The 25,242-nt window shown below is 35.8% G+C and overlaps 5 protein-coding genes across 7 annotated transcripts; 1 reads left to right on the top strand and 4 right to left on the bottom strand.

Annotated features, from left to right (window-relative positions):
* Positions 1 to 676: 676 nt before the first annotated feature.
* Positions 677 to 7,466, bottom strand: LOC135081550 (pseudouridine-5'-phosphatase-like). 2 transcript variants are annotated; one of them, XM_063976292.1, is made up of 4 exons: positions 7,305 to 7,466; positions 7,001 to 7,219; positions 6,681 to 6,916; positions 677 to 969 (listed from the first exon to the last, which is right to left on the bottom strand). In XM_063976292.1, the coding sequence occupies exons 1-4, from the start codon at positions 7,366 to 7,368 to the stop codon at positions 790 to 792; spliced, it is 699 nt and encodes a 232-aa protein (XP_063832362.1). In that variant the 5' UTR covers positions 7,369 to 7,466; the 3' UTR covers positions 677 to 789. The 2 variants fall into 2 exon arrangements, with proteins under 2 accessions (XP_063832362.1, XP_063832363.1); XM_063976293.1 differs by having other exon boundaries at positions 7,403 to 7,452.
* A 5,912-nt stretch (positions 7,467 to 13,378) lies between these two features.
* On the top strand, positions 13,379 to 22,074 carry LOC135081545 (centromere protein F-like). Of its 2 annotated transcripts, XM_063976284.1 has the most exons (20): positions 13,379 to 13,398; positions 13,624 to 13,767; positions 13,865 to 13,973; positions 14,147 to 14,350; positions 14,476 to 14,552; positions 14,695 to 14,839; positions 15,218 to 15,375; positions 15,524 to 15,573; positions 15,659 to 15,725; positions 15,837 to 16,055; positions 16,453 to 16,588; positions 16,853 to 16,958; positions 17,079 to 17,301; positions 17,480 to 17,659; positions 18,113 to 18,377; positions 18,458 to 18,568; positions 18,865 to 19,067; positions 19,542 to 20,117; positions 20,382 to 20,558; positions 21,254 to 22,074. In XM_063976284.1, exons 1-20 carry the CDS (start codon positions 13,396 to 13,398, stop codon positions 21,341 to 21,343), a joined length of 3,243 nt encoding a protein of 1,080 aa, XP_063832354.1. In that variant the 5' UTR covers positions 13,379 to 13,395; the 3' UTR covers positions 21,344 to 22,074. The 2 variants fall into 2 exon arrangements, with proteins under 2 accessions (XP_063832354.1, XP_063832355.1); XM_063976285.1 differs by lacking the exon at positions 13,379 to 13,398 and having other exon boundaries at positions 13,450 to 13,767.
* LOC135081549 (aminomethyltransferase, mitochondrial) lies at positions 22,057 to 23,531 on the bottom strand. Its single transcript, XM_063976290.1, has one exon. It carries the CDS (start codon positions 23,339 to 23,341, stop codon positions 22,082 to 22,084), a length of 1,260 nt encoding a protein of 419 aa, XP_063832360.1. The 5' UTR covers positions 23,342 to 23,531; the 3' UTR covers positions 22,057 to 22,081.
* A 159-nt stretch (positions 23,532 to 23,690) lies between these two features.
* Positions 23,691 to 24,244, bottom strand: LOC135081558 (protein Abitram). The gene has a single exon (XM_063976300.1). The coding sequence runs from the start codon at positions 24,242 to 24,244 to the stop codon at positions 23,714 to 23,716; it is 531 nt and encodes a 176-aa protein (XP_063832370.1). The 3' UTR covers positions 23,691 to 23,713.
* A 24-nt stretch (positions 24,245 to 24,268) lies between these two features.
* LOC135081561 (COX assembly mitochondrial protein 2 homolog) lies at positions 24,269 to 24,786 on the bottom strand. Its single transcript, XM_063976304.1, has 2 exons — positions 24,631 to 24,786; positions 24,269 to 24,442 (listed from the first exon to the last, which is right to left on the bottom strand). Exons 1-2 carry the CDS (start codon positions 24,709 to 24,711, stop codon positions 24,269 to 24,271), a joined length of 255 nt encoding a protein of 84 aa, XP_063832374.1. The 5' UTR covers positions 24,712 to 24,786.
* Positions 24,787 to 25,242: the final 456 nt, after the last annotated feature.

Genomic DNA, 25,242 nt, shown 5'->3' with positions numbered 1-25,242 from the left:
GCTAGACCCAAAACGTGTTTGCATACATATTTTGTTAAAAATTCGGGACAGTCGCCCCGCCCCCATTCGAATTCGCGCGCTGTAACAATCTGTAGTTTTCATGAATAAAGCGTATCAAAATAAAAAACATGAGACCTCAAATATATTATCAGTAACCAATAATCATTAATAAAGCAGCTTACAAAACTTTGCTTAGAATTAACTTTTTTGTAGTTCGTTCAGTAAAACCTCAATTAGAAAAATCTAATGTATCTTCATATTAAAGTTGCCCTCTCTGTATTTCTAGTCGCTCACTTAGTAATTTAGTCGCCCGGATAGTATTTTTATGTCTGAAATGTAATAATCAAAACCCACATTTTGTAAGCTCGTTCTGGATTTTATTATTGATCAATATTCGTCGTTAGTTTGGTAAATTTTTCGCTTACTCAAATTCATACCGCTCAAGGTATTAAAACAGTATGCCATCATCAGTCGCAAAGTTTTTTTTTAGTCGCTCGTTTTATAATTCCCCTTACTAAAATATCACATCATACAATGGCATTGTTTTACAAAATGTATGTTTGTAAGTTTGTCACGTTAGACCAGTTTTATCTTTGCAAATATGTAAGCACCGTATAAGTACACTGAATAAAAGTACAGACGACGGCACGTCAACGTTAACAGAACCCACAGGTTCTTGTGAAGTTGTAATAGGGGCGAGTTTGCAACAAAAATGGGTAGCCTGATGTGCTGTCATGTGTACATTCAATAAATAGCAACTCTAATATCCATTGATGGTCAATGGTGGTACTAGTCTTCAAATGTTGGTAAACCAAATAGTTCTGGCTTGAATTCTTCTAAGCTGTTCAGGACCAATGTAGCTTCTTTTGTGAGCTCCCGGTCTATCCTGGGGTCTGGCACCATCACCACCTGCATGCCGGCAGCTCGAGCAGCTTTAACTCCATTTATGGCATCTTCAAACACCAGGCACTGAAAATAATTTATTTTTTAATTAATATAATATGAATTGGAATCTTTTACAGAATTAATAGAAAGAAGGAAAAATAGATCTCAGCTTATTGCTTAAAAATGAAGTCTAACCAATTGGCATTTAAGAGCCATTTTACATTTTCGTGCGAATTTCTAAGATTTTGGAAGCATGAATTACAAGACAAGCAACACCCAGAGATTATTTAATAACTGCGAAAGATAGGTCAATCCTTGGTGTTGACCATTAATGAAACGGATTTACTAAAACTCTTTTGCTTTATTCACAGTGCCCCATCTCCCACAACCATTTTACGGAAAAATTGCCGCAGACTCATTTTCAAAGTCCTGTATCTATTATTTATGCTCATATAATAAGCTTAAAAATATATAGTAGTCATCGGACATATATTCTTGTAGTCCATTAATGAAATAGATTCTTGAATTTCATTACCATTATTGAGTAAAATCTAAAAATAATTTGGCAAATTTGAAGATTAACGTCACATTTTGATCGTGGTTTTTGGTTTAAAAACACAGCAATAACTGCAATAAAAGTATCCAAAAATAAAGAATATTCATTGTAGAATTGATTTCTACAGTTATTGTTTAAATATTAGTAACCACTTTGTCAAAATATTGATGTGAATATCAGTATAAATTACAATACGTAAGCCGACATCGATTAGTATGGCGCGAGCGCCCGTCAAGGTAGGATCTGTGTCATTTTTCCCGCCGTGACGTTTACGTGCGTTCGTGTCGTGAAGCGGTGATTTGTACGGCGACCAAATGCATTTGATACTATGCCGAGAGGCTGTTTCGAGTCGGCCGGCCGAGCAGAAATTGAAATGATGAATTTTAATTTCTTTGACGGATCTGGGTGTAACTATGTATAATATGTAGGTACCATGTATTTAATTTAATAAATAAATTATAAAAAAGTATATCCATTATGCTAGCACCCTTAACACAAGCATATTGGTTGCCTACTTTTGGACTAGATGGCGCTGTGAAATTGTCCAAAGATTTGTTTATTTATTTATCCGCTTTGAGTTTTGTTTCGTGAAGAAGAAAAAGAAGCGTTTTGTTTCGAGAGGGAAGCTTTGTTGTTAAATCTATACTAATAAAAGAGGAAAGATTTAATTGTTTGTTTGTTTGTTTGTTTGGAGGCAATAGGCTCCGAAAAAAAATTCTTTCACGATTTAGAATCCTAATTTTTTTCTATTTAGGCTATAAAATATTTTCAAAAACTTTAGTCCAAAATCATTGATAAAATTCGACGTTTAATAAATAAATTAGATAAAATAAAAATAAAATAAAATAAGCCTTTATTGCTGTTAATTTTTTTAACTTATTTCACTATACATAATATTACAAATTATAACTAGAGGTAAGAAAAAATTCATTTAAACTAAAATAGTATTTTCGGCATTCGGCTTATCTCTCCTCTTAACAGCTTGTCTTTCGACAAAGGCCTCCTCTAAGGATTTCCATTTGTTTCTGTCCTTTGCTGTACGTAACCATTCTGGCCCAGCTACTTGCTTCAAATCGTCTTCCCATCGCTTTGGTTGTCTTCCTCTACTTCTTCTGCTTTCTCTAGGGTACCATTCCGTAATTATTCTGGTCCATTTCTCTTTCTTTTCTCTTAACATATGTCCTGTCCAGCGCCATTTTAATTTCCTGCATAATGATTGCACTTTTCCAAACTTTGTCTTCCCTTTGATCTTTTTTAATTGCATTTTATCCTTTCTTCTCACTCCTAGAACGCTTCTCTCTATCCCGTTCTGACATATATTTAATTTATTTTGTTGTTGTTCAGTTAAGGCCCAAGTTTGGCATCCGTATGTAAGACATGGCAATATGCAAGCATTGAAGACTTTCCGTTTTTCAGCCATAGGCATTTCATTATTTTTCATTACTTCGCTCAACGACCAGAATCTTTTCCAAGTGTTTGCTATTCTTCTTTCTATTTCTTTCTGCATACTCTCTGTCGGTGATACTAATTGTCCCAAGTAAATGTACTCGCTTACATATTCTAACTGTTGGTTATTAACTGCAATATGAATGTTTTGTGAGGAGTTGGTCATTACTTTCGTTTTTGTTATATTCATTGTGAGCCCTGCATTTGCACTTTCGTCTGATAATTGCTGCAGCATTTTTTCCAAGGTCATCGGGCATTCGGAGAAAAGTATTAAATCATCAGCGAATCTCAAATGACTTAATTTGTCTCTATTCACGTTGAGTCCGTAATTATCCCAATCCAGTCTCCTAAAGATCAGCTCCAACACTGCTGAGAATATCTTCGGTGAAATAGGGTCACCTTGACGGACGCCTCTTTCTATCGGGAACTCTTCACCTGACCTTTCCAGTTTTATTTGTGCTGTGCTTTTTCCATAAATGATTTTTAATATGCGTATGTACTTTTTATGAACCCCTTGTTGTTCTAATGATTCCCATATGTAGTGGTGTTCAAGGGAATCAAATGCCTTGTTGAAATCCACGAAACCCAAGTAGTATATTTTGTTGTATTCCCTGTATTTCTGAAGTATCTGGCGTAGGACGTGTATGTGGTCAATGGTCGAGAAGTTGCTCCTAAATCCAGCCTGCTCCTTTGGCTGGTTTTCATCAAGCGTGTTAGTTAATCTAGACAATATTATTTTAGAAAATACTTTATATATATTAGACATTAAGCTTATTGGTCTATAATTGTTAATATCTCCTTTGTCTCCTTTTTTGTGCAGCAAAACTATCATTATATTAGATAACATATTATTAATACTTTTTTTTCAGTATGATTTTAGTACTTGTTTTTCAGAAATTCTACGATTTAACTAAACGTGTTTATATTTTATGCATAATTTATTAACTTCTAAAATATACATAATATATCCTATTGATAGATGACGTGCTTCGTATTTTATTAAAATTATTACCTGACTAGGTTAAAAAGGTGTGGAATGTTATTTTGGAGATAACTTGGTTCCATAGAAATATAGAGAGATGCTAAGTAATGCGCTGAGTTCGAAACTCAGTGTCGTATTAGAAATTCACACACACAAAGAAATCAAATTATGTGCTCATTATCCACTGCGGTATCAGTATTCAACGTTCGAATAATCTTTAGTACTATGCAAGCAATATAAACTGTTTACATAATGACGTCGCTACTGTCATCATTGCTTTCACAAGCAATATGTTCCAATTTGTCCCTTGTCACATTTCTCTTTAGTTTCTGTGATCTGTGCTTGTTTCTAAGTTGATATCAATGAAATATTCCTTAGTACTTTTGATTTAAATTTTTTTTTTATTTTGACACGTGTTTGAAAAATCAAGGTCAGATAACAATAAAATAACAAGTGAAAACGTAACATTGCATTGCAACTCGCAATTTCGCAATATTGATGAGGAGATTCCATTGGAAAGTCTGTATTCATTCCTAGGATTCCCCTAACACCATCAAATTCAAGAGAATTCAAGAGAGTGCAGTTTCCCATCTCATGCTTAGGGACCACGGTTTAAAATAGTGTGGTTGCATAGAGCCTGCAACGGGCAACCGCGTGCGCAGCTGCTCATACTAATTTTCGATACAAAAGTAAGTGTTGGCGCCCTCACGAGTTTTAGCGGAGTTCTATATGGTAGCGGGAGTAGACTTAATGGAAATCTATGCTTCTCCGACGACCAGTTGTATGTGGAATACTCCAGAGTATGCGCACACAATAGCCTGGTGATTTTAGCACCTGAAGGAAAAACAAAAAAACATTGTTTACAAAGAAATCTGCGGCAGGTGTAGTGTTTTAATTTTGTTTTAGAAAGATCTCATAATTTTGTAAGTATTCAAATATTTAAACATAATAATTTGTAGATTTTATATCAAAAAATATAATCATTTAACAAAATTAATTTTCTTAGAATATTTTAATTCTATTAGAACCATTTTCCACTTCATCGCAGAAGAAGTCGCGGGCAAAAAGCTAGTATGAAATATGTAGTATTGTCCGCGGCTTCACCCGCTTGAAATTTAGTTTGTCACAGATCGTCATAAATTATAGCCTATACATTGTTATTCTGGTCGACGCCAGGGATGGATGAGCGTCGCTGTCGCTGGCGACAGGGTCTTCTGGTTCAGGGTTCATGGCGTAGGTCTCAGTCAAAATGAAATCCACTCGTAGAAATTAATAAACTCAGTGTACCTATTCACGAAAATGATTACACACAGCACTAGAGTCGTATCGGAACTGCGTGAACCAAAGGTCTTGCGATAGGAACGTCCGACCCGAGCGATAGTTGAACACAGACTGCCTAGTACTGCTGTACTGTACTGTAAAGTTTCATCAAAATCTGTTCAGTAGTTTTTGCGTGAAAGTGTAACAAACACCCAGACATCCACACAAACTTTCGTATTTATAATATTAGTAAGACTAGTAAGAAGTAAGATAGTAAGATGAATTATTTTAGTTATTTGTTTACTTATAATAATATTTATTTATTTCTTAGCTCTGTCTGATAATGGATCTGGAGGAGATGCAATGGCCACCTCCGTAACAAAACAATAGAACCCTATGGAGTTTGGGCTTGTGTGATTCGCCTTGACGAATAGTTCGTATCCAGGGTCCGATGATGGAGCTGTAAGGGGGCAAATTTTTTTTTCACTATGTGACTGTCTTTATTTTGTACTTAATATATATTTTACATATTATACCTATTCGTGTTTCATTATGAATCGAAATATAAAAGACTTAATAAACTCTATTAAAAATTTAAATTAATTTATCAAGTTTGAATACCTCATCCTACCTTAAAATTAATAACTTAAATCAAGTCTTAATACGGTCACGGCTCAAGATTTTTTTGTCCATTTCAGCGTTCTTTTTACTCTTTTGACGTTGCATTGACAGCTTTTACCTAAATTCGCGCGGAATATTTTTGTGAAATGGCTCTTAACAGTAAACAAACTACTATAGTCTTTTTCACGTAAGATGATCCGTATGACACTTCAAGGTTATCCATATTACGCATACTACATATTATGCAGAATATTTTTGAAAAAATATTTGTATTTTATTAGCAATATGATAAAAAAAGAAAACTACCTTGTCTTGAAATATATAGTAAAATCTGAGTCTATTGATTATATTTTAATTAAATACGATGTAAAAATATTTTTTATTTAATGTACGCGATGTGTGAAACGGAATACATTTAGTGCTGGGGTATTTCTTGTTTAATAAAATCGATTACTTCCGCGGTTCATTAATCGATTGCAGTGAATTCTTAGTTATTAAAAACATCACAAAAATCAACTATATTTTTCGATCATTGACTTTAATAAACGCATTAAAAATAAATTAATGGTTTTTAATTTAAAGAAACAGAACCAGTACTTTTTAGGAATCGTTTTTTTGAACACGAACCATGAAATTTGAATATTATCATTAAAAAATTGTTACAATAATATTTGTTATTAAAAAAAACGTGTTTTTTTGTTAAATAACACCTATACAAAATATTTCTCTAAAAGTAGGTTTTACTAAATCTCCGAAAAAAATCGATTGATAAATCGCTATGGTTTAGTTATGTGACATCTCTAAATCTTTCAAACTCGAAACGTCATACGGATCATCTTAGGTGAAAAAGACTATAATCTTAATTGAGTCCATAATCTTTAAACATTAACTAAAAACATTTTTCATCAATGGCAAATTTGAATTATGTACCTGTCCAGGTTTTGGTTTATCAGGAAATCTGGAAGCAGCAACCAAGAATATATCAGGATACGGCTTTCCCCTCTTCACCTCAGGGTCAGAGGATCCCATAGTTTTATATGGGAACAAAGAAAACAGCTCTTGATGATGTTTATTTACTTTTAACTCGTAACTTTCTTTACTGGAACTTGTTGCTAATCCAATTGGAATGTTGCGACTATTCAAATGTTCAATAAGCCGCTTTGCACCTGTAATATAAACATTATTTTATCCATAACACATGTTGAACCATCATATTGTGAAAGATGATTAAAATAAGTGTTAGACCTTACCAGGAAGAACTTGTGTATCTGGAAATAGTTTTTCAAATTGCTTCTTAGTTTCTTCCATAAATTGTTCAGGAGTTATTGGCAAATCCAACTCGGAGACGATTATTTTAGCGGTCTCGTGAGCTTGGGAGCCCATTAATTTCAATTTAAGAGTAAATGTGTACTCTTTGCCGTAAGGTGTTAATACATTTTTAAAAGCTACTGTATACAAGTCTTCTGTATCTGAAAAAAGATTAATTACATTTATTAATACTACAAATTACTTACTTTAAAAACTTTTTGAACATTGAACTGTGTTTGAACATACTAAGAATTAAACCATCCATGTCAAATAGCACGTGCGTTACTGGATGGAATTTTGAGGCAGTCATTTTAAACTGGTAAATAAACACTGAAAATAATTACTATTATTTTAGAAACGTAGTTTTATAAAAAAAATGAGATCACAACAAAGTGCAGCAATGCGAAAACACTGGTTGACAAGTGACTGACAAGCAGTGTCAAAAAAATGTCATCAATGTCAAGCTCAAGCCTGATTCGTTTTTTTTATTATTCCTTTTGCAGGAAAAGACAAAGGGCAAACAGCCAAGCAACAGATTCGGATTAATAAAAAAAATGCTTACGCTTTTTAGCAAGAAACAGCTCTTGCCCTTATATTACCTCTTGCCAGAATGACTTAGTTATGTTGCTTTAACATAGTTTTCAATGTAACTTAAAATATTACAAATAAATGCGTCAAGCAAGATTAGATTGCACCATCGTTGTTTAAGTACTATACTCTGATCGTTCCTACAAAGTTGCACCAAGTTTCAACTTTTTTAATGTAGCTCTAGCATTCACTAGCTCGTCTATAACCTTGATTTTTTAGAATCCAGCAGAGATGTAAACAAACACTTTCATACACAATTACACCATAATCACTTACGTGTTCATAATATCATACACATTATTTAACTAGCCCATGAAACCAACTTTATTTTCACGTTTATACAAGTTTGAAATCAATCTTTGAAACAAATTATTTTAGCAAAATACGTGGACGATGAAAATTTGTGACACTTGTCAAATTGACTTGACGTTTAAAATCATGTGTTATCTCCATATTGTCTATGACTTGTCTCTGAAACATCAGTGCTGTAACCTGTGAGTCATAGACAATAATCTGTAAATTTAATCGATATTATTTATAGTATTCACTTATTCCGATTACTGATTAATTTTAAATAAAAAAAATACGATACTTTGTTTAGTTTTCCAGCGATAACTTCGACAATATTGGAGATACGTACAATTATTTTTCTACTTTTAGTTTATACTTTTTCGGAGTCAGTTTAATTTTTAGTCGGTTTTATTTAAACGAAATTATTTTACTTTTTTATGCAATTATGCTTACGTATTGTTCCATTGCTTATTTTCCTATATAAGTAAAATAAATAAAATAAAAGAAAATAAAAATCTTCTTTCAATGAGGGTTTTCGCGATTGAAAAATCTATCAATGTCATGTCAAAATTAACCAATCATGCAGCATTTGGACCTCGCGTCTACGTATTGCCATCTGGCGGATTTTTCAATCGCGAAAACCCTCATTGATAGCATCTTAAATTACCTCCCTAGCGAAATAGAGCAACAAAGAACTGAGCGAGCGAGATGTCACTAGTAGCAACACTGACAAACAGAACTTTTTGCAACTATTTGAAGTTTAATAACTTTACGGATATCATTGATTGTTTTACTGTCCAGTGTGTTTTTTAATAACATCTGTGCATACAGTTTGTTTTCTGTTCTCGAAAATTTCATAATCAGTTCACATTCAATGTTGCGACTTTGTTTCATATTTTTAGTATTTTGACGATCACCCGCCGATGATACGCAAGTAGAGATGGGTTTCCACCCGGGTAAAAACCCACATGAGGGTAAAAACCCAATAAAAACCCGTTTCATTCCACCCGTGGGTGTTTACACCGGGTGAAAACAAATCATTTTATAATTATTTCAATTGGTATCTTTTCTTTATTTTTATTGAATTTTTCTCATTTAAGTTTATTGATTAATAAGTAATAAGTCAAATTTAACACTAATATGCATTTATATCGTGGCCAAAGCGTAAAATTGATCACGTTATGATAATGTGACCAATTATTTTATAAAATGGTGTTATTTCAAGAATCGTTGAACCGATTTAAAAGAAATTTAGTAGGAACACAATAATTTGTGATCATGGCAAGGACATGGAGGGGGGGATGCCAAAGATGCCAAACTCTCTCATTGACGACATTACGGTATAAAGTTACAAATAACAACACCAACTACAAAGTACTTCTGCTTAAAAACTTGAAATCGACCGCCCTTCCGCCACTGTAACGCATTGTAACGTTTTTCAAGACCTCCTCTTCCCCCAGATTGCATTACGTAACACTAGAACGCCCCCTTAGCAACAAATACCACTTCTCACTTTAAAAAAACGCTATTTTTGTTTTCACCCACCAGAATGGGTGATAATGGGTAAAAACCGGGTTTTTACCCAAATCACGCAGTTTAAACCCAATCGGGTGAAATGGGTTTTTACCCACTACCCATCTCTATACGCAAGTACTACAATAATTTCACTGCGCGATTAACGAGAGGTTTTGTCGCATCACTAGTTCACAGACTAAAAATATTTTTATGTCAGTTGGCCATTTTTGATGACATTTCTGCTGATTTCTAAAAAATTAGACCATATGTTTTGTGGTGTAGGATTCCGTGGAGGGTAGTTGAACGGGAAGCATGGTCGATCTGTTTTAATGGTTTCAATTTATTATTTAATGGACTTTAGTGTACAAATTTGGTGTTATTTTGTGTTCTAAAGTGCAGTGAAGTGATAAATTATAAAAAACATTGAAATACTTCGAATTTGAGCGCGCATCGAGTGTCGAGTGGGTTGTCGTATGAACAACCCGCTTTGGACCCGGTGGCGTCTCGAAACCTGCTTACGGGCATACTTAACTCCACGGAATCCATGAAAAATCAATAGAACTGAAACACCCACGTTCTATTGATAACTATGTCAATATTTTTCACTCGACATTGGCAGAAATAAACCTCCCAGAGAGGTTTGGTTGCCACAAATAAAAAAAAAAAAAAAAAAAAAAATTTGTGGTGTATCGTCCGTCAAACAAAATTAATAATTTTTGTAGAATGTATCAGGGTGTGGAAACTTCCATACAACGGTCATCGAAGTGAAACTTGCTTCCAAACAGCGACATCGGTGAATAAATTCAAATACTTTTTAACTACCCTAAAACGCTCTAGATGTCGCTACTCCTGTTTCCTTCATATTTTCATTTTTTTCTTAATTAAAATATATTTGAGAATATTGTTAATTACTGTGGCGACACCACATGACATACGTCCGCATCATACCGGCAGCACCGCCGCACTGGACGATGAGAGCTGCTTTGCCCTAGACTACGACTAGACTTTTTATTTTAAGATGTCGGTAATCTGTTTTTATTTATTTATTAAAGTAGGTACCCTTGTTTTTGTGTAATATTTATGTTGTGTGAAACAAACGTATACTAACTTCTTGCTGTCCTTATCTATCTTGCTTATTAATTAATATTCGTGTACCGTCTTTTAAGTGTTATTTCCATGTTGTATGAAACAGATGTATTTGTAAGTTTAGGCTATCTCATTCTAAATTCAGTATCAATAATTTGTGTACCCTCCATCTTATTTATATTTGTGTAGTGTGAAATACATATACTGTTCTCCTTCTGTCTCGCTCTGACCGTTTATTATAATGTGTGTAGGTAATCGTTTTATTGTCTCACCCTAAAATGTTTGTAATTATTCTCTGTGAAATAGGTATATGTTTTGTCCTTGTCTCATTTTGTAAATATTTTCCTATATAAGACCGTCCGTTTTTGAAATAAATGTTCATTGTAATTTGGAGTCAGCCTTTAATTGACCACACATAGCCCCTCTCAACAGTGGTGACCCCGACGTGATTTGAACACGCACACGTCGATATCGTCGGGCCACTACCGCCTTCACAGCATGGCCATAGATATCTACTCACAATGATAGACCGCACAACCCGTTGGACAGAAGCCGTACCTCTGCACGAGATAACCGCCGAGACAGTAGCCAGACACGTCTACGAAGGATGGATCTCACGATTTGGGTGTCCCTCTACACTGACGAGTGACCAAGGACGCCAGTTCGAAAGCCAACTTTTCACATCACTCACTAAACTACTTGGCATAGAGAAGACAAGAACTACCGCATATCATCCGCAGTCCAATGGAATTGTAGAACGGTGGCACCGAACTCTCAAGACCGCCCTTACTGCGAGCCTAAACAGCCGTAACACTAAATGGCTTGACGCTTTACCTACCGTTCTGCTGGGACTACGAGCTGCAACAAGACAAGACACCGGAGTAAGCGCCGCACAACTGACCTACGGAACTAACATAAGATTACCGGGAGATTTCTTCAATAACACCCCGATGACGTCACTACAAAATATGGACTACACCTACGTGGAACGATTACGTCACACTATCAACGAATTCAAAGCCGCTGAACCAGTAAGACACAACACTAAAACTTTCGTGCACAAAGATCTTCAATCCTGCGAAAGTGTATTTCTGCGCATCGACTCCGGCCGAAGATCACTGCAAGCGCCGTATGAAGGCCCGTATCCTGTGCTACGTCGAGATGACAAAGTATTTCGCATAAAACTACCCGACCGCGAAGTCAACGTCTCGATCGATCGACTAAAGCCTGCTTACACACTCAACGAAGACATTAACGATCACAACATCACTACCGACATCACTAAGAAGACGCCCGCGACCACTACAACCGCGATGAGAACACGATCCGGAAGAACAGTGAAACCAGTTGTACGCTTCGCTTGAGGGGGAGCTATGTGGCGACACCACATGACATACGTCCGCATCATACCGGCAGCACCGCCGCACTGGACGATGAGAGCTGCTTTGCCCTAGACTACGACTAGACTTTTTATTTTAAGATGTCGGTAATCTGTTTTTATTTATTTATTAAAGTACCCTTGTTTTTGTGTAATATTTATGTTGTGTGAAACAAACGTATACTAACTTCTTGCTGTCCTTATCTATCTTGCTTATTAATTAATATTCGTGTACCGTCTTTTAAGTGTTATTTCCATGTTGTATGAAACAGATGTATTTGTAAGTTTAGGCTATCTCATTCTAAATTCAGTATCAATAATTTGTGTACCCTCCATCTTATTTATATTTGTGTAGTGTGAAATACATATACTGTTCTCCTTCTGTCTCGCTCTGACCGTTTATTATAATGTGTGTAGGTAATCGTTTTATTGTCTCACCCTAAAATGTTTGTAATTATTCTCTGTGAAATAGGTATATGTTTTGTCCTTGTCTCATTTTGTAAATATTTTCCTATATAAGACCGTCCGTTTTTGAAATAAATGTTCATTGTAATTTGGAGTCAGCCTTTAATTGACCACACATAGCCCCTCTCAACAATTACAATGTGAAAACTTTTTTTAAATGAAATTAATTTGTTTTAATTTAAAACTGAACATTGACATTTTTGTTATAATTTACATAATAGAGTAGTAGAAATTACTATTTAACATTATGGCAACTTTGTTTTTCCTCCAAAATGGCCGGTGTTGTTTTTGTTATGTTAAATGCATTCTTGTTTTCTTAGCCATCATTTAAGTTTTCTGTGGCCCTATTAAAGTATTGAAGAGTCGTCGAGTCAAATTCAAGTTCATTCCTTCGTACCTGCTGCTGTTCTGGTTCATCGGAGTTTTGTTCGTTCCTTCGTGAATCGCGAAGAAACTTTCTGTTATGTTCACAAGTGATCTGAGTTTTCTCAATGTGCAAATGCTTTTTTAGTGTTGTTGAAAACTTTGCGAAAAGACGCTTTTGGTGTATAATATTATGTGTGTTCATAAATAAAGTAAAATTATTAAATTCAAAAGTTTTTGTTTACTTATTTGCATTTCCATGTGCAATGTAGAATTTTTCCAAATCCATTGTTTTGAAAATAATACAATACGTACACCATAAAGATAAATATTTTCAAAATAATGGATTTGAAAAAATTCTACATTGTACATCATAAAAACAATAATTCTTTGAAGGTTATGAGGGCCTATGTGTGCGTGAACTGTGTGTATGTGTGCGTGGACTTTATGTATGTATGTGTGCGTGTACTATGTATGTATGTGAGCGTTACGTACGTAGGTTAAGTACAGGGAATTTAACACCAGGCTGTCAATTAGTAGGCTCAAAAATTTGACAGAGAGGGTTCTCTATTTCCTATGTATTACTTTTCTCTATGGAATGTATTCTCCAAAGTCATCTACTCAAAGAAGCGTTAAAATTATTTAAACTCTATGGTCTTGTTTGCATTTTTATTTTTTTTATTTATGTTCTCTTCTTGTCTATGGTATTATTTGTGATTGTTTGATGTGGACGTGTATTTGGTTTTGTAAATGAATTTCGTTAATCATTAATTCCAGGACAACTACATGAATTTTATTCCCTAAATGTTAGACAGTTAAAGATTATCTTGCAATAATGTATGTTTTAGATGTAGCATAGTAAAAACCATTGATTTTTAGCTGTACAATTGTTTACTGGTAAACATGGAAGGTCCAGGAATGAGTTTATTCCAAGGGGCTGCAAGTATACACATAAATAATAGTGCTCAAGACAGACTTGAAGAGCAAGAAGAATTGGAGGACCAGAAGAGACGCAATGAGGAGGTAAACAGGCCAAATAAAAATGAACTAACCTAAAACATAATATAAATAAACAAATAATGAAAACACCAATAACATCAAATAAAATTATGTTTTTCAGTTGAAACACAAACTTGCGAATGCGTTTGACGATCTTTTGGACGATGATGAAGCCAGTTCAGTGAACAGCAGTGGAAATTTCACTTTAGATGCAGGACAACCTAACGGCAGTAAGTGGTGCACATGAGTTTAATGTAACTACAGCATACTTAGCAATTTAGAAGAGTATTGAATATTGTCTAATTGAAGAGGAAAGTAAGACTCGGAAAGGACCACTGTTAACCATGTTTGCCTTTTGAAGCTTAGATTAAAATACACTTATTTAATTTTCTGTTTGCATCAGATCAACATACTAGAACAGGTCTGCCGCCAACATATGTGGAGTCTCTAAACCACTTGAAGGAGCAGGAAACTCCTAAGGCATACCGAGAGACACCCAAAAATCATATGCATCACATAAGGCACCAGGAGGAACCAATGAAACTACCATTCAGTCCCTATGGAGCTGGTGATGGTCAGAATCATTTTTTCCAACAAGACTTTCGAGGTGAAAATTGATGAATCTCTTAATATTTCATTATCAGTAACACTAATTTAGTTTTAACCAACTACCATCGTATTTTGCACTATTTCTATTGAAAACAATACAGTAATGGATATTTTTATCCACAGGTCAATATAATGGTGTAAACAACTTTGATGCTAGGCAGGAATACATGAATAATGAACAGCTAAAAGTAATGTATGAGGTAAGAAAACAAACTGGTTTATCCAAGAATTTATAATAATATTGTCTAACTTTACTCATTATTGCTTCTACATACTGATAAATTTTTAATGTACTTCTTTGATCATACAAATACTAATTTACCTATTACTTGAATACTCCAGATGCGCGTCAAAGAATGTCAACAGCTAGCTTCTCAAATGGAGAAGTTGGACACAGAAGTTGACAGCCTGCGAGCCAGGCTCGCCGCTGCTGTCAATGACAGGGATAAAGCAGAGCTCTCACTGCAGGAGGCTCATCATTTGCTTGGTAAAACCATGTTTTGTCTAAAAGGCTTGCAATAATCTAGGCCTAGTCTCTGTCTAGCTATTATATTAGTTATCAATAACTTTCATCTATTGGACAAAACTATTGTATCAGTCACCCAGATAGGTAGTCACAGTATTATTATGAATAGTTTTTGTATATTAAATCTACCTGTAGTCTACATAGTAGTTGTGTTTAGCGTAACTTATTTTAGAATATGTTGAAAGCTAAATTTTGATTTGCAAAGATGAACTTCACTTGAATATAATACCTGACACAATCACTTGAATATAATACCTGACACAAACAGACAATAATGTTGCAGTCTTCGTTTGAGATGTCTGTATTACTGTAATTATAATTTTTTATAACTATTTGTAGCTTCAAGCAAGCATAAACTGATAGAGCTAGAGCAGCAGGTGACTGCACTATCTGAGAAGCTAATGGAAAGTGACCAGGAAAAAGACCAGCTGAAGTTAGAACTGAGGTCTGCTAATATGAGTTTGCAGGATGTGCAACAGAGACTGCATACTCTTCAGGTAATGAGAACAACATAACTATAACTATTTTTAGTGAAAAATTGCACCTACATATTTCAATTTCATAAGATACTTATTTAGTACAAAGTTATGCTCAATGTGGAATTGACTGTACTCCAATGTAAATAAATGTTTTATTGTTTTTTAGGTTGCCCACAGCCATGATACCGACGCATTGTTCAGAGAACAACAAGATAGGTAAATTTTGTTGACTGTTACAGTTTGTTTAGTAAATAGAATGGTATCTTGAAAAGTTTCTATCATGATTCTTGTTTAATTTCAGACATAGAGAAGAAGTGGAGAGATTACAAAGTGACCTATTAAAAGCCAAGAACAGACTAGAAGAGAAAGTAAGCACACCTTAAAACAACAGATACATAATCTTTTTGTCTCTTTATTCTAAAGATATCCGCTCAAAGTCAAAAGAAAATGTTGAAACTATTATTCCCTTTGTTTTTTAGGAAAAAGAAATTAAAGTTCTCGACCGCCGCTGCATGGAGAGAGACAGAGAAAAAGAGGAGATACTGATAGAGAAAGGGGGCACAATAAACCGTTTAGCCAGCGAATTAGAGGCGGCTCAAAGCCGGCTGGTCAGCGGCGAGACCGCGCGGCTCAAGGAAAAGGTGTCGCAGCTCACTGGCGAGAGGAACACTGCAAGGGAACAAGTTAAGGAATTAGGCGTAAGTATAATCGACGGTGCATTAGATACGCTGGTAATACACCTCCGACGCGAAACAGTGAAACTATTTCAATATCTATCTCTGCATTTACCACGTCGGCGTCGCCAAGTCCACCACTTGCTGACGCAGAAATGTATATTAAGAACATTAAGAATAAAGAATAAACCTATTACAACTTCATGAGATGCCTGAGTTTTTGCTAGACGGTACATCTACGCTACCGTTTTCTAATAATTTCTAGAATAAAATGAAATTAATTAATGAAGAAACGCCACAACAATTTTATCTTGATGACTTTCGGTTTAATGTTGCTAAGAAAAAATAAGAAATAATGAAAATAAAAATAGTTTTATTAAGTCTTTATTATTCGATAGAACTAACTTACTGATGGTTTTAGTCCAAGTTGGAGGTAACAGCTCACGAACTGGTTATCTGCCGTAACAAGCTGTCGGCGACACAAAAGGACCACGAGAGCTGGCGCACTACCCTCCACCAGATATTGCAGGAAGCTCTCCCCGACACAACTTATCTAGGTAAATAATATCTAGACCGCACGCATATACTAGCGCTACGCGAATGTTTAGTCAGTTACCACATAATTATTCAAATCCTATTAAAAAAATATTGAGGAATAATATGTTTTATGTTTGGTATAAGTGCTAGAGACTTTTAACTTCATTGGCGTAGCTAAGAGCGAGCCAAATGTATGCTGCGTAGTCGCTTCGCTCTCATAAACGATTCGCACGTGTGCTGACCTCAGAATATTTGTACTTTACGTTTTATTTTTAAATTATCAGGTGAACCACCTTCGCCCGGCAAATTGACGACGCTCAAAGAGGTGCTGAATCGGTACAAACAACAAATGCAAAAGATGTCCACGTTGCAAGAAGAACTGTCTAAGCGGTAAGGCATACAAAACACTTCACGCCATATTTTTAACTTTAAACCCTTGTCTTAAGGTCCAAAAACAAGGTTATAACTTGCTATACCGTCAAAAGGTTAATTCTAATTATGCTATTTTAGGGACAAAAAGCTCGAGCAGCATCGCAAACAAGAATCGGAATTACGTAGCAAAATAGAAGAACAAAAAGGCATAGAGATGCAACTCAACTCTAAACTGGCAGTGCTACAAAATAAGCTCGAACTACTCGGGAGTAGCTCTGACAGCGAGCTATTGGAGAGCTATAAGCAACAGAATGAAAGACTTCAAATAGAGCTGGATGAAGTGAGGAGTGAACATAAGAACGTAAGTTACATTTACCACAACGAAAAATGAACCCTCATGATGTTTAGTCCAATCACGGAATGGAAGTTTTGACTTAGTGAATAGAGATGGTATGAATGAATCGAGAAAACAAATCAGTAAATTCCACTCTTATTGTTGCTAATAGCTATCCTAACTCCCTTTATTTCTTTACTTACAGTTGGACCTAAAGTACACAGAGTTAGAAATGGAATACGACAAATTAAAGTCAGAGAAAGGCAGCCGCGCGTCCATCGTGCAAGAAGCCAACGCAGATCTGCTGCGAGAACTAGAGCGATACAGCGCCCAGCTCAAAGACACGCTCAAGGAAAACATCGAGCTCAAGACACTCTACTTACAGGTAAAGGTCTTACACAGTTATGTGGTGTGCTAAAAATGTGCTACAAGGGTATTTATTTACAGTTTTAATTAAATATTGTTAATGATAGTAAAAGTATGCAATGAGCTATCCGGCTCGAAGGACCACAAAATGGAGTGTTTTGAACCTAGGGAAATTTTCATTTGTTTGGCCTAGGAACATGCAGTGAAACAGTTTTGGGGCTTACTTAGCCACAGGACATCCACTTCTGAACGTAAGCCTCCCCCAAGACTGACACATTTTTTTTTATGTATAACAAGGCAGGTATTTGACCACAATCGCTCCTGATGTTAAGTGGGATGCAGTCTAGGATGGTACATATCTGCCCTGTAAGTGCCTATTCACATAGTGACAGAGAAAAGATTGGCTGTACGACAAGTCAATTATAATATTGTATAGAAATACATTATCACAAAAATGCGTATTATCTTTCAGGCATGCAGTTCACGAGAGGCGGCAACTAGAGAATTAAAAGATATACAAACGAAAATACAGAAAGAGAAAGAGTCATTCAAGAATCAAGAGAGAGAATATGTGGAACGGATAGAGAAAGAGAAACAGCAAGTCGAGAAATTATCATCTGACCTCACAAGCACTAGAGAAGACTTGGAGAGAGCCAATAAGAGGATATCTGAACTGCAGAAAGACTTTACTGACAAGCAAAAAGAGTTTACGGATAAACTGAACAAGTATTTAGAAGGTAAATAATATACTTTTGTGACAGTCAATTTATGGTTATTTATATTTTTTGCTATTATTTTAATTGAAATTTACCTTCAGATGAAAAACATGCGATGAGGAAAGACATGGAGCCATGCACGCAATGCGAAAAACACATAAAGCGCATTCGATACCTCGATGACCAGCTCAGCAAATGCAGTGTTAAATTGGGTAAGCTCACATACATACACATAGGTACATCATACAAGGCTCCAAGAACATTGATTTAAAAATATGTAATCAGCAGCTGACGCAATGTGCGCCTGGAAATTGTACGCATCAACATGCCTATCTTATGTTTCATCCTTTAAATATCGAAACTCCTATCCGTGCCTAAAAATTCCCTGACCTAAAAGCTGGAAGCCCATGTATGTATGCTCATGTTTCGTGCAGGTGATTTAAATCTGATTTAATATTTCACTGTCTGATACAAATTGACTACATAACTTTATACAACAATTTAACAGCATCCCAAGAGAGCAACGAAGAACTAATGCAAGAGCTGAAAGGCAAGGCGGAGTTCTTCCAGCAGTACATAATGGAACGGTTCCGCAAGCTGCGCGAGCAACGTAGCGTGGGCACTAGTACTCATGAGATGCAGTCTCCGCAGCAGCTGGGCCCTGCTGGTGAAGATAGGACCCCGGACGGCGATGACGACATCGCTGCTAAGGTCAGTCAGTACGCTACAAATGTACACTACACTACATGTATAGACTGTGCAACTATTTACTCTACGCTACATATTTAAACTACACATTATATTACGCTACAGATATACAATACGCTACACGTATACACTACGCAACTATTTACTCTACAGTGTAGAATCTACACTACACGTTACCACTACGCTACACTTTTTCACCACGCTGCACATTTGCATTACGCTACACATTTACACTACGCTACGCATTTACACGACGCTACATATTTACACTACTGTACACATTATATAACGCTACACATTTGTACTACGCTACATGATTACACTGCTATACATTTGCACTACGCTACATTTTAGCTTGAGCTGATCTAGCAGGTTAACTGTAGGTTATGATGATTATGAGTGTTAAATTGATAACCTATTTCTTTGAAATCAGCTATGAATATGGCTTATTTTAATTTAATTTTTTGGCCTTTACAGACTGCTCTGATGATGAAAGAAAAAGCAATAAGAGATCAAATAGCCGAGAAGTTTACCTTAGAAATGAAAACAATGGAAATGAACTGCGCGCGGCGGATAAAAGAAATGGAGAACGATCATCTAGGGGCCATCACCAAGCTAAAGGAACTTCTAGAAAGAAAAGCGCAAGAAGTTGAAACACTCAAAGAGTTTATACTTTCCGAAAGAGGAAAAGTGACGCAAATATTGGAAGCGAAAGAGAACGAAATATCCGTGCTTATAAAGGAACACAATGAGTTGCAAGCTGAGTGTCAGAAAGCGAACGACAATGTCGTCGAGTGGCGCTTGAAAGCTGAGAGGTACAAAGAGAGGATATCACGCCTTGGATCCCTCGAAGACGTGTTGAAACATGAACGCGAAGAGTGGAAGCAACGTAACTCGTCATGCGCTAAAGAATGTCAGGCAGTGAAGACGAAATTAGCCGAGTTGCAGTCGAAAAACGCTCAGCTCGAGCGGAAATATGAAAAGATGCAAGCTGAACATATTACTCTGCAAGATAAATATAAGAATGTTAAGAAAACTGTTTTTACTTATAAGGTAAAGCATTTATTTGTGACAAATGTTTGCATTTGGGCTTAGATTTTGATTTGTAATCACTGGCACTATCAAATTACTCTTACTGTGCTATATTCTGGAAGTTTTAGGGCGCCAATTTGCGCTATGCTACTTTAAATCTTCACATCATATTAACTCGTTAATTTTTAGCACCCGAAAAGAATAGTCACTAATCGATATTTTGCCTTTTGTCTATAGAAGCTGATTGTTTCTCATGTCTTAAAAAAGGCTTTAATTTTTTCTCAGGATTACATGGCGAAGAAGGACGCTCACGTAAGCAACGAAATGAACAGGATACAGGACGAGTACAGGAAGATTTTCGTAAAGCTGCAGACTCAGATCAACTACCACGTCAACTGCCGCATCCAGGAGGAGCGCAGCAAGGGCAAGCAAGCGCAGGCGCAGCAGTACCAGCCGTGCGACGTGAGTATATCACGTAAACCTTATTCAGTTGTAATAGGTGCTATTTTTCAACTATATAATAAGGCTGAGTTGCACCATCTTATTTTGACTTTAACAAACGTCAAAAATCTGCCAAACTCCATATAAAAAGGCCGGATTTTGTTATAGTTTCTGTTAAAGTATGTTGGTACAACTCAGCCTTATAGTTTGTACTGTCGACTGTGCTATCCGGTTCATTCACCCTTCCATTTCATAAACAAAAACATGTTCAATTTAAAAACAAAATTAACTTTCCTGTTGTTAGACATGTTCTCCCATATAAACCAACTGCAAAATTAAACTTGGTGGGGGATAACACTGATGTACAACCCACTTGAGCTAACTGCACATCTCCCCGCATTCGCCCCATCAAGCGAACGTCGATGTGACGTCACGGCTGCCATACCTGACAGTTTAAACTCGAGCTGGTTCTAGCTATTTAACAACTTTTAGTTCAATTATTTGTGTTGCGAAACTTTTCTGCTTGCGTTTTTAAATTATATTGCTAGCTTTTCCGTTTTCTTATATTCACTAAAAACTTATGCAGGTGATGGTAAGTTTCAAAAATTTATTAATCCCAAAATTTTTCCTAGCGCATTTTACTAATGAATGGCTGATGTTTAGATTGGATTTTAGTTCGCACAATAAATAAAGAAAAAATAATTTTCTAATTTCAGTATTCCGAAAAGCTGAAAAAGTTGAACGAAGACTTCGCTCGTCTCGCGCAATCGCGTTTCACGACGGACGCTCCAGATGTGAATCAGTGACCATTTGCCATAAAAACAGTACCAATCGATCTCCGTCCCTATACCCTTGGACAATAAGTTTATATTGTAGGGACCTGCTCTTTTGCGGCTAAAGCAAATTACCCAATAGTAATTTACTATGTACTTACATTAGCATTAATTTCATCTCGAATATTGTGTCCAGAATTTTATTATCGGTGCATTTCTCGCGATAACAGGAAATCTGCTCAAATGTACGCTGCCCCTTTTATTAAAGATAAAGACTGTATATAACTTTTAATGAATCGCTATTGTCCCATTTACTGAATTTAAACCCAGTTCAATAATTTTAATGTGGTTTCATACTTGAGCCTGTATGGTGTTGACTGATTGTAAAACATATTTCCTAGTGATCATTCCATAGATCAAACCTTGAATATATCTGTGATAATTTAGTACATGGTGTAAATAGTTTATGAATTTAGATACAGTATTATTAGCAAAGAAGTGCAAAAGACTAATGTCTGAAGTGTCTTATAATTTTACATTCCTTTTGATTCCATTAGTATCCTTGTCTACGCGATGACGTCACTGTACATTATTTAGAAATAATACGTTATTGCTCAAACAAACAATAAATTGTTAACTGTTTCGTTTCTTATCAATTTAAACATTTATTTCATTAGCTTATTGATGTAATTAAGTAGACGATTGTGTCGGTTATTATGTTTGTGAAACAAATATAAATAAAACTATTATTTTAAATATTTAAATAGTTTTTTATTTCTTAATATAGTATTTCGACGGCACAAATGGCATTTTTGCAACTACACAGGCGTTGTCCTTTCCTCTTACGTTTACTAACAATTCTGTACCGTTTTTCTTGAGTGTTTCTACGACATAACCCATGGCAACGTTGCCACCAAGAGAAGGGCTCGGGCAGCCACTCGTCACTTTGCCTATCACCTCAGAGGTTTTTGGATTTTTGAGTAACGCATCTTTTCTTGCAGGAGCACCAGATTCCATTCTAATACCAATCCTCCTTTTGTTTACGCCTTCCTTTATTTGTTGAAGTATGATGTCCGCTCCAGGGAAGTTGGCCTCGGTCCTCCTTCTCTTGGCAATTAGCCAGGTCAAGCTGGCCTCCACAGGAGTTAATGCTTCATCAATGTCGTTACCGTACAGGCACAACCCCGCCTCGAGGCGAAGCGAGTCTCGCGCACCCAAACCAGCTAGTTTGACGTCGTTGCATTTCAGCAACGACTCTGTCAAAACTTCAGCTTTATCTGCTGGTATAGATATTTCCACCCCGTCTTCTCCGGTGTATCCACACCGAGTGACCCGGCACTCTACTCCTGCTACTGAACCAACAGTAGAGGTCATAAAAGTAAGATTGTTTAGCGAAAATTTCGTAAGAGTTTGCACAGCTGCTGCCGCTTTGGGACCTTGAACAGCTATAAGTGCTCTTTCACCGACATCCCAAAATTCAACATTGACATCTTTGCCCTTTCGACTGAACACTTCCGATGTTTGTTTCATGTGATTTTTATCAACTTCCAACCTTCCCGCGTTAGAAACAATGTAAAGTGTTTCGTCATTTACTTTTGTGACTATCAAATCGTCTATTATTCCACCGTTGGGGTTTAAAAATACGGTGAGAGAACTCGTGCCAGGTGCCATACCTTTTAGGTCTACAGGCGTAATCGATTCGAACCATTCGATGCAATCCTTACCTCGAACGTTTGTCTGCAGCATGTGAGAGACGTCAAATATCGAGGCACTTTTCCGAGTATACAAGTGCGAAGCAGATACACTCATATCCGAATACTGGACGGGTAACATGAAACCGGCGAAATCTACTAACTTTCCGCCATATTTATTATGCAAATCGTACAAGGGTGTTTTTATAGCTGGTTTACCGCTATCACTGTATGAACGTAACAAGTTAATCCGTTTTGACTGTATGAAAGAAGAAAATATAACGCGATTCAGGTTTTTTGTAGTCATTTTCACTGATTGATGTGTTACGTGATGTAACATAATAGCAACTGAACAACTTTGTTTGGGTCTCCTAGGAGTTATCAGTCTGTCATAAGACGGGTCAGAGGGTCAGGCGAAAATAGTAGCGATAACGGCGATAGCCTAATGATAATTAGTGTACAAACATTAAAGAAAACAAAATATAATAAACAGTGTTCTTTTGAGAAATATTTTTCTCATATTAATTAATAATTTTCAATAATAGAAGTTGACTGTACTTTTTTGTTGTCTTTTATTTTCTCTTCTGGATGTAATTTTGAGCACAAAACATTACAGGCTTTTATTATTTACTAGAAGTTAATAGTTATGTATTTATAAAATCTAATAAATAAATGAAAAGAAGTAGTAATACAATTAAAAAATATTTAATAATTAACAACTATCTTTGTTTCTTATTAATGACATATAATCTTCATGTGTCAGTAATTCATTCTTTGTGGATTCCGAAACCTTAATACTGGACAAGATAATGGCAATGAATCCATCAGAGTCGGGCATTTCTCTCAGTAACTCGGGGTGCTCAACTAAACTTTCATTTATTTCAATCAATGTGCCTTTAACACAAGATGGTACTTTGAAAGATGTTTCATCGTCAAATACTTCACAAATTGTTGAATTCTTTTCCAAATACTGTCCTCCTTTCTTGCCTTTGCCTTTCACAGAGTTTTGAAGTCTATCCACTGTGCCTATACTAAAGTTAATCCTGTATTTCTTACTACTCTTGAAAAAGAAGTGGCTTGGTGCCAAGCTTAGTAGCATGATTCTGTTAGAATGAAACATTAACATCAAATCATTGTTCTGTATTCCACCATAATTTTTGATGTATCTCTTACTGAAGTATCGGTCGGTAAAAGATTTGGTTGTAGACAAATCTGGTATAGAATCAAGTATTTGGAAATCCATTATTTCTTCTATTACTTCTGTTATCTACTGCGCCTGTTTGGCCTGCTCCTGTGCTAGTATTCGCGCGCGAATTTCTGCGTGTCGTCGCCGCGAGGCCTCGGCGTTCTCTTTCTGGCGCTGAAGTCGTTCTCCTTTCAAGCACTTTCTCATATGCCGGTCATAGTCGTTGCAGTAGCCCATGAACTTTCTGAAGGGATGCTGAAATTTTATGACAACATTTTTAGGTAACTGTAATTAACATTTTGAGGTTATAAAAGCTACTACATTTAAGATTTCACGAAAAAATCAGCGAAACTAAAGATATTTGTACATTAATTCATTAAAGAGCCTTTTTTATAAAACAAACGTGATAAGAACACGATAATGTTATGCAACTTCTTACAAACCTCTGCATGACAATCTTGAAGAATTTTAATTAGAACATTGCATTCTTCTGTGTGTAAATGCGGTGCTAGGTCTGTGTGCATAACTTAGTCGTTATTTATTGAGCTAATACAATAAAAATTACAAATAAATAATGCGTGCAAATTGACAGCCTATCAGAAATTATCTGTCAGTCACAAACAGTGTTGTTCCTGACAAATTTAGGGTTGCCGTATTCTAATTCTAAAATTGCCGGATTTTTAAGGAAAACTTAGAAAAATTGCCGTATTGTACAACATGCTTACTTGGAAGGTTAAAATTAAAAAAAAATGTTGATGTATTATGTACTATAAGTACGTAAACTACTTTTAAACTTACTTATTTTATTCTTCACTTTTAAAGGTTTTGAATAGTTTAGTCCTAGAACCTACCCGAATAAAAGTGAAAAATCTACCAAAATGAGGAACTAACGATTTTAGACATTAATATCTCGGGATAAGGTTGCATTTGGTTGAATTCTGTTGACGTTTCTTTTCATGGCGCTTCTACTTCATCTATGATTTACAATATGGTGCGTTCCATTAGATGAAATATTTTTTTTTGTTTACTAAAACTCATGAAAAACTCATAAAACT

This window comes from Ostrinia nubilalis, chromosome 20 (assembly GCF_963855985.1).
Source record: "Ostrinia nubilalis chromosome 20, ilOstNubi1.1, whole genome shotgun sequence".
NCBI lineage: Eukaryota > Metazoa > Arthropoda > Insecta > Lepidoptera > Crambidae > Ostrinia > Ostrinia nubilalis.
The sequence above is the reverse complement of the archived record's forward strand: the minus strand, read 5'-3'. Positions and strand labels throughout refer to the sequence as shown.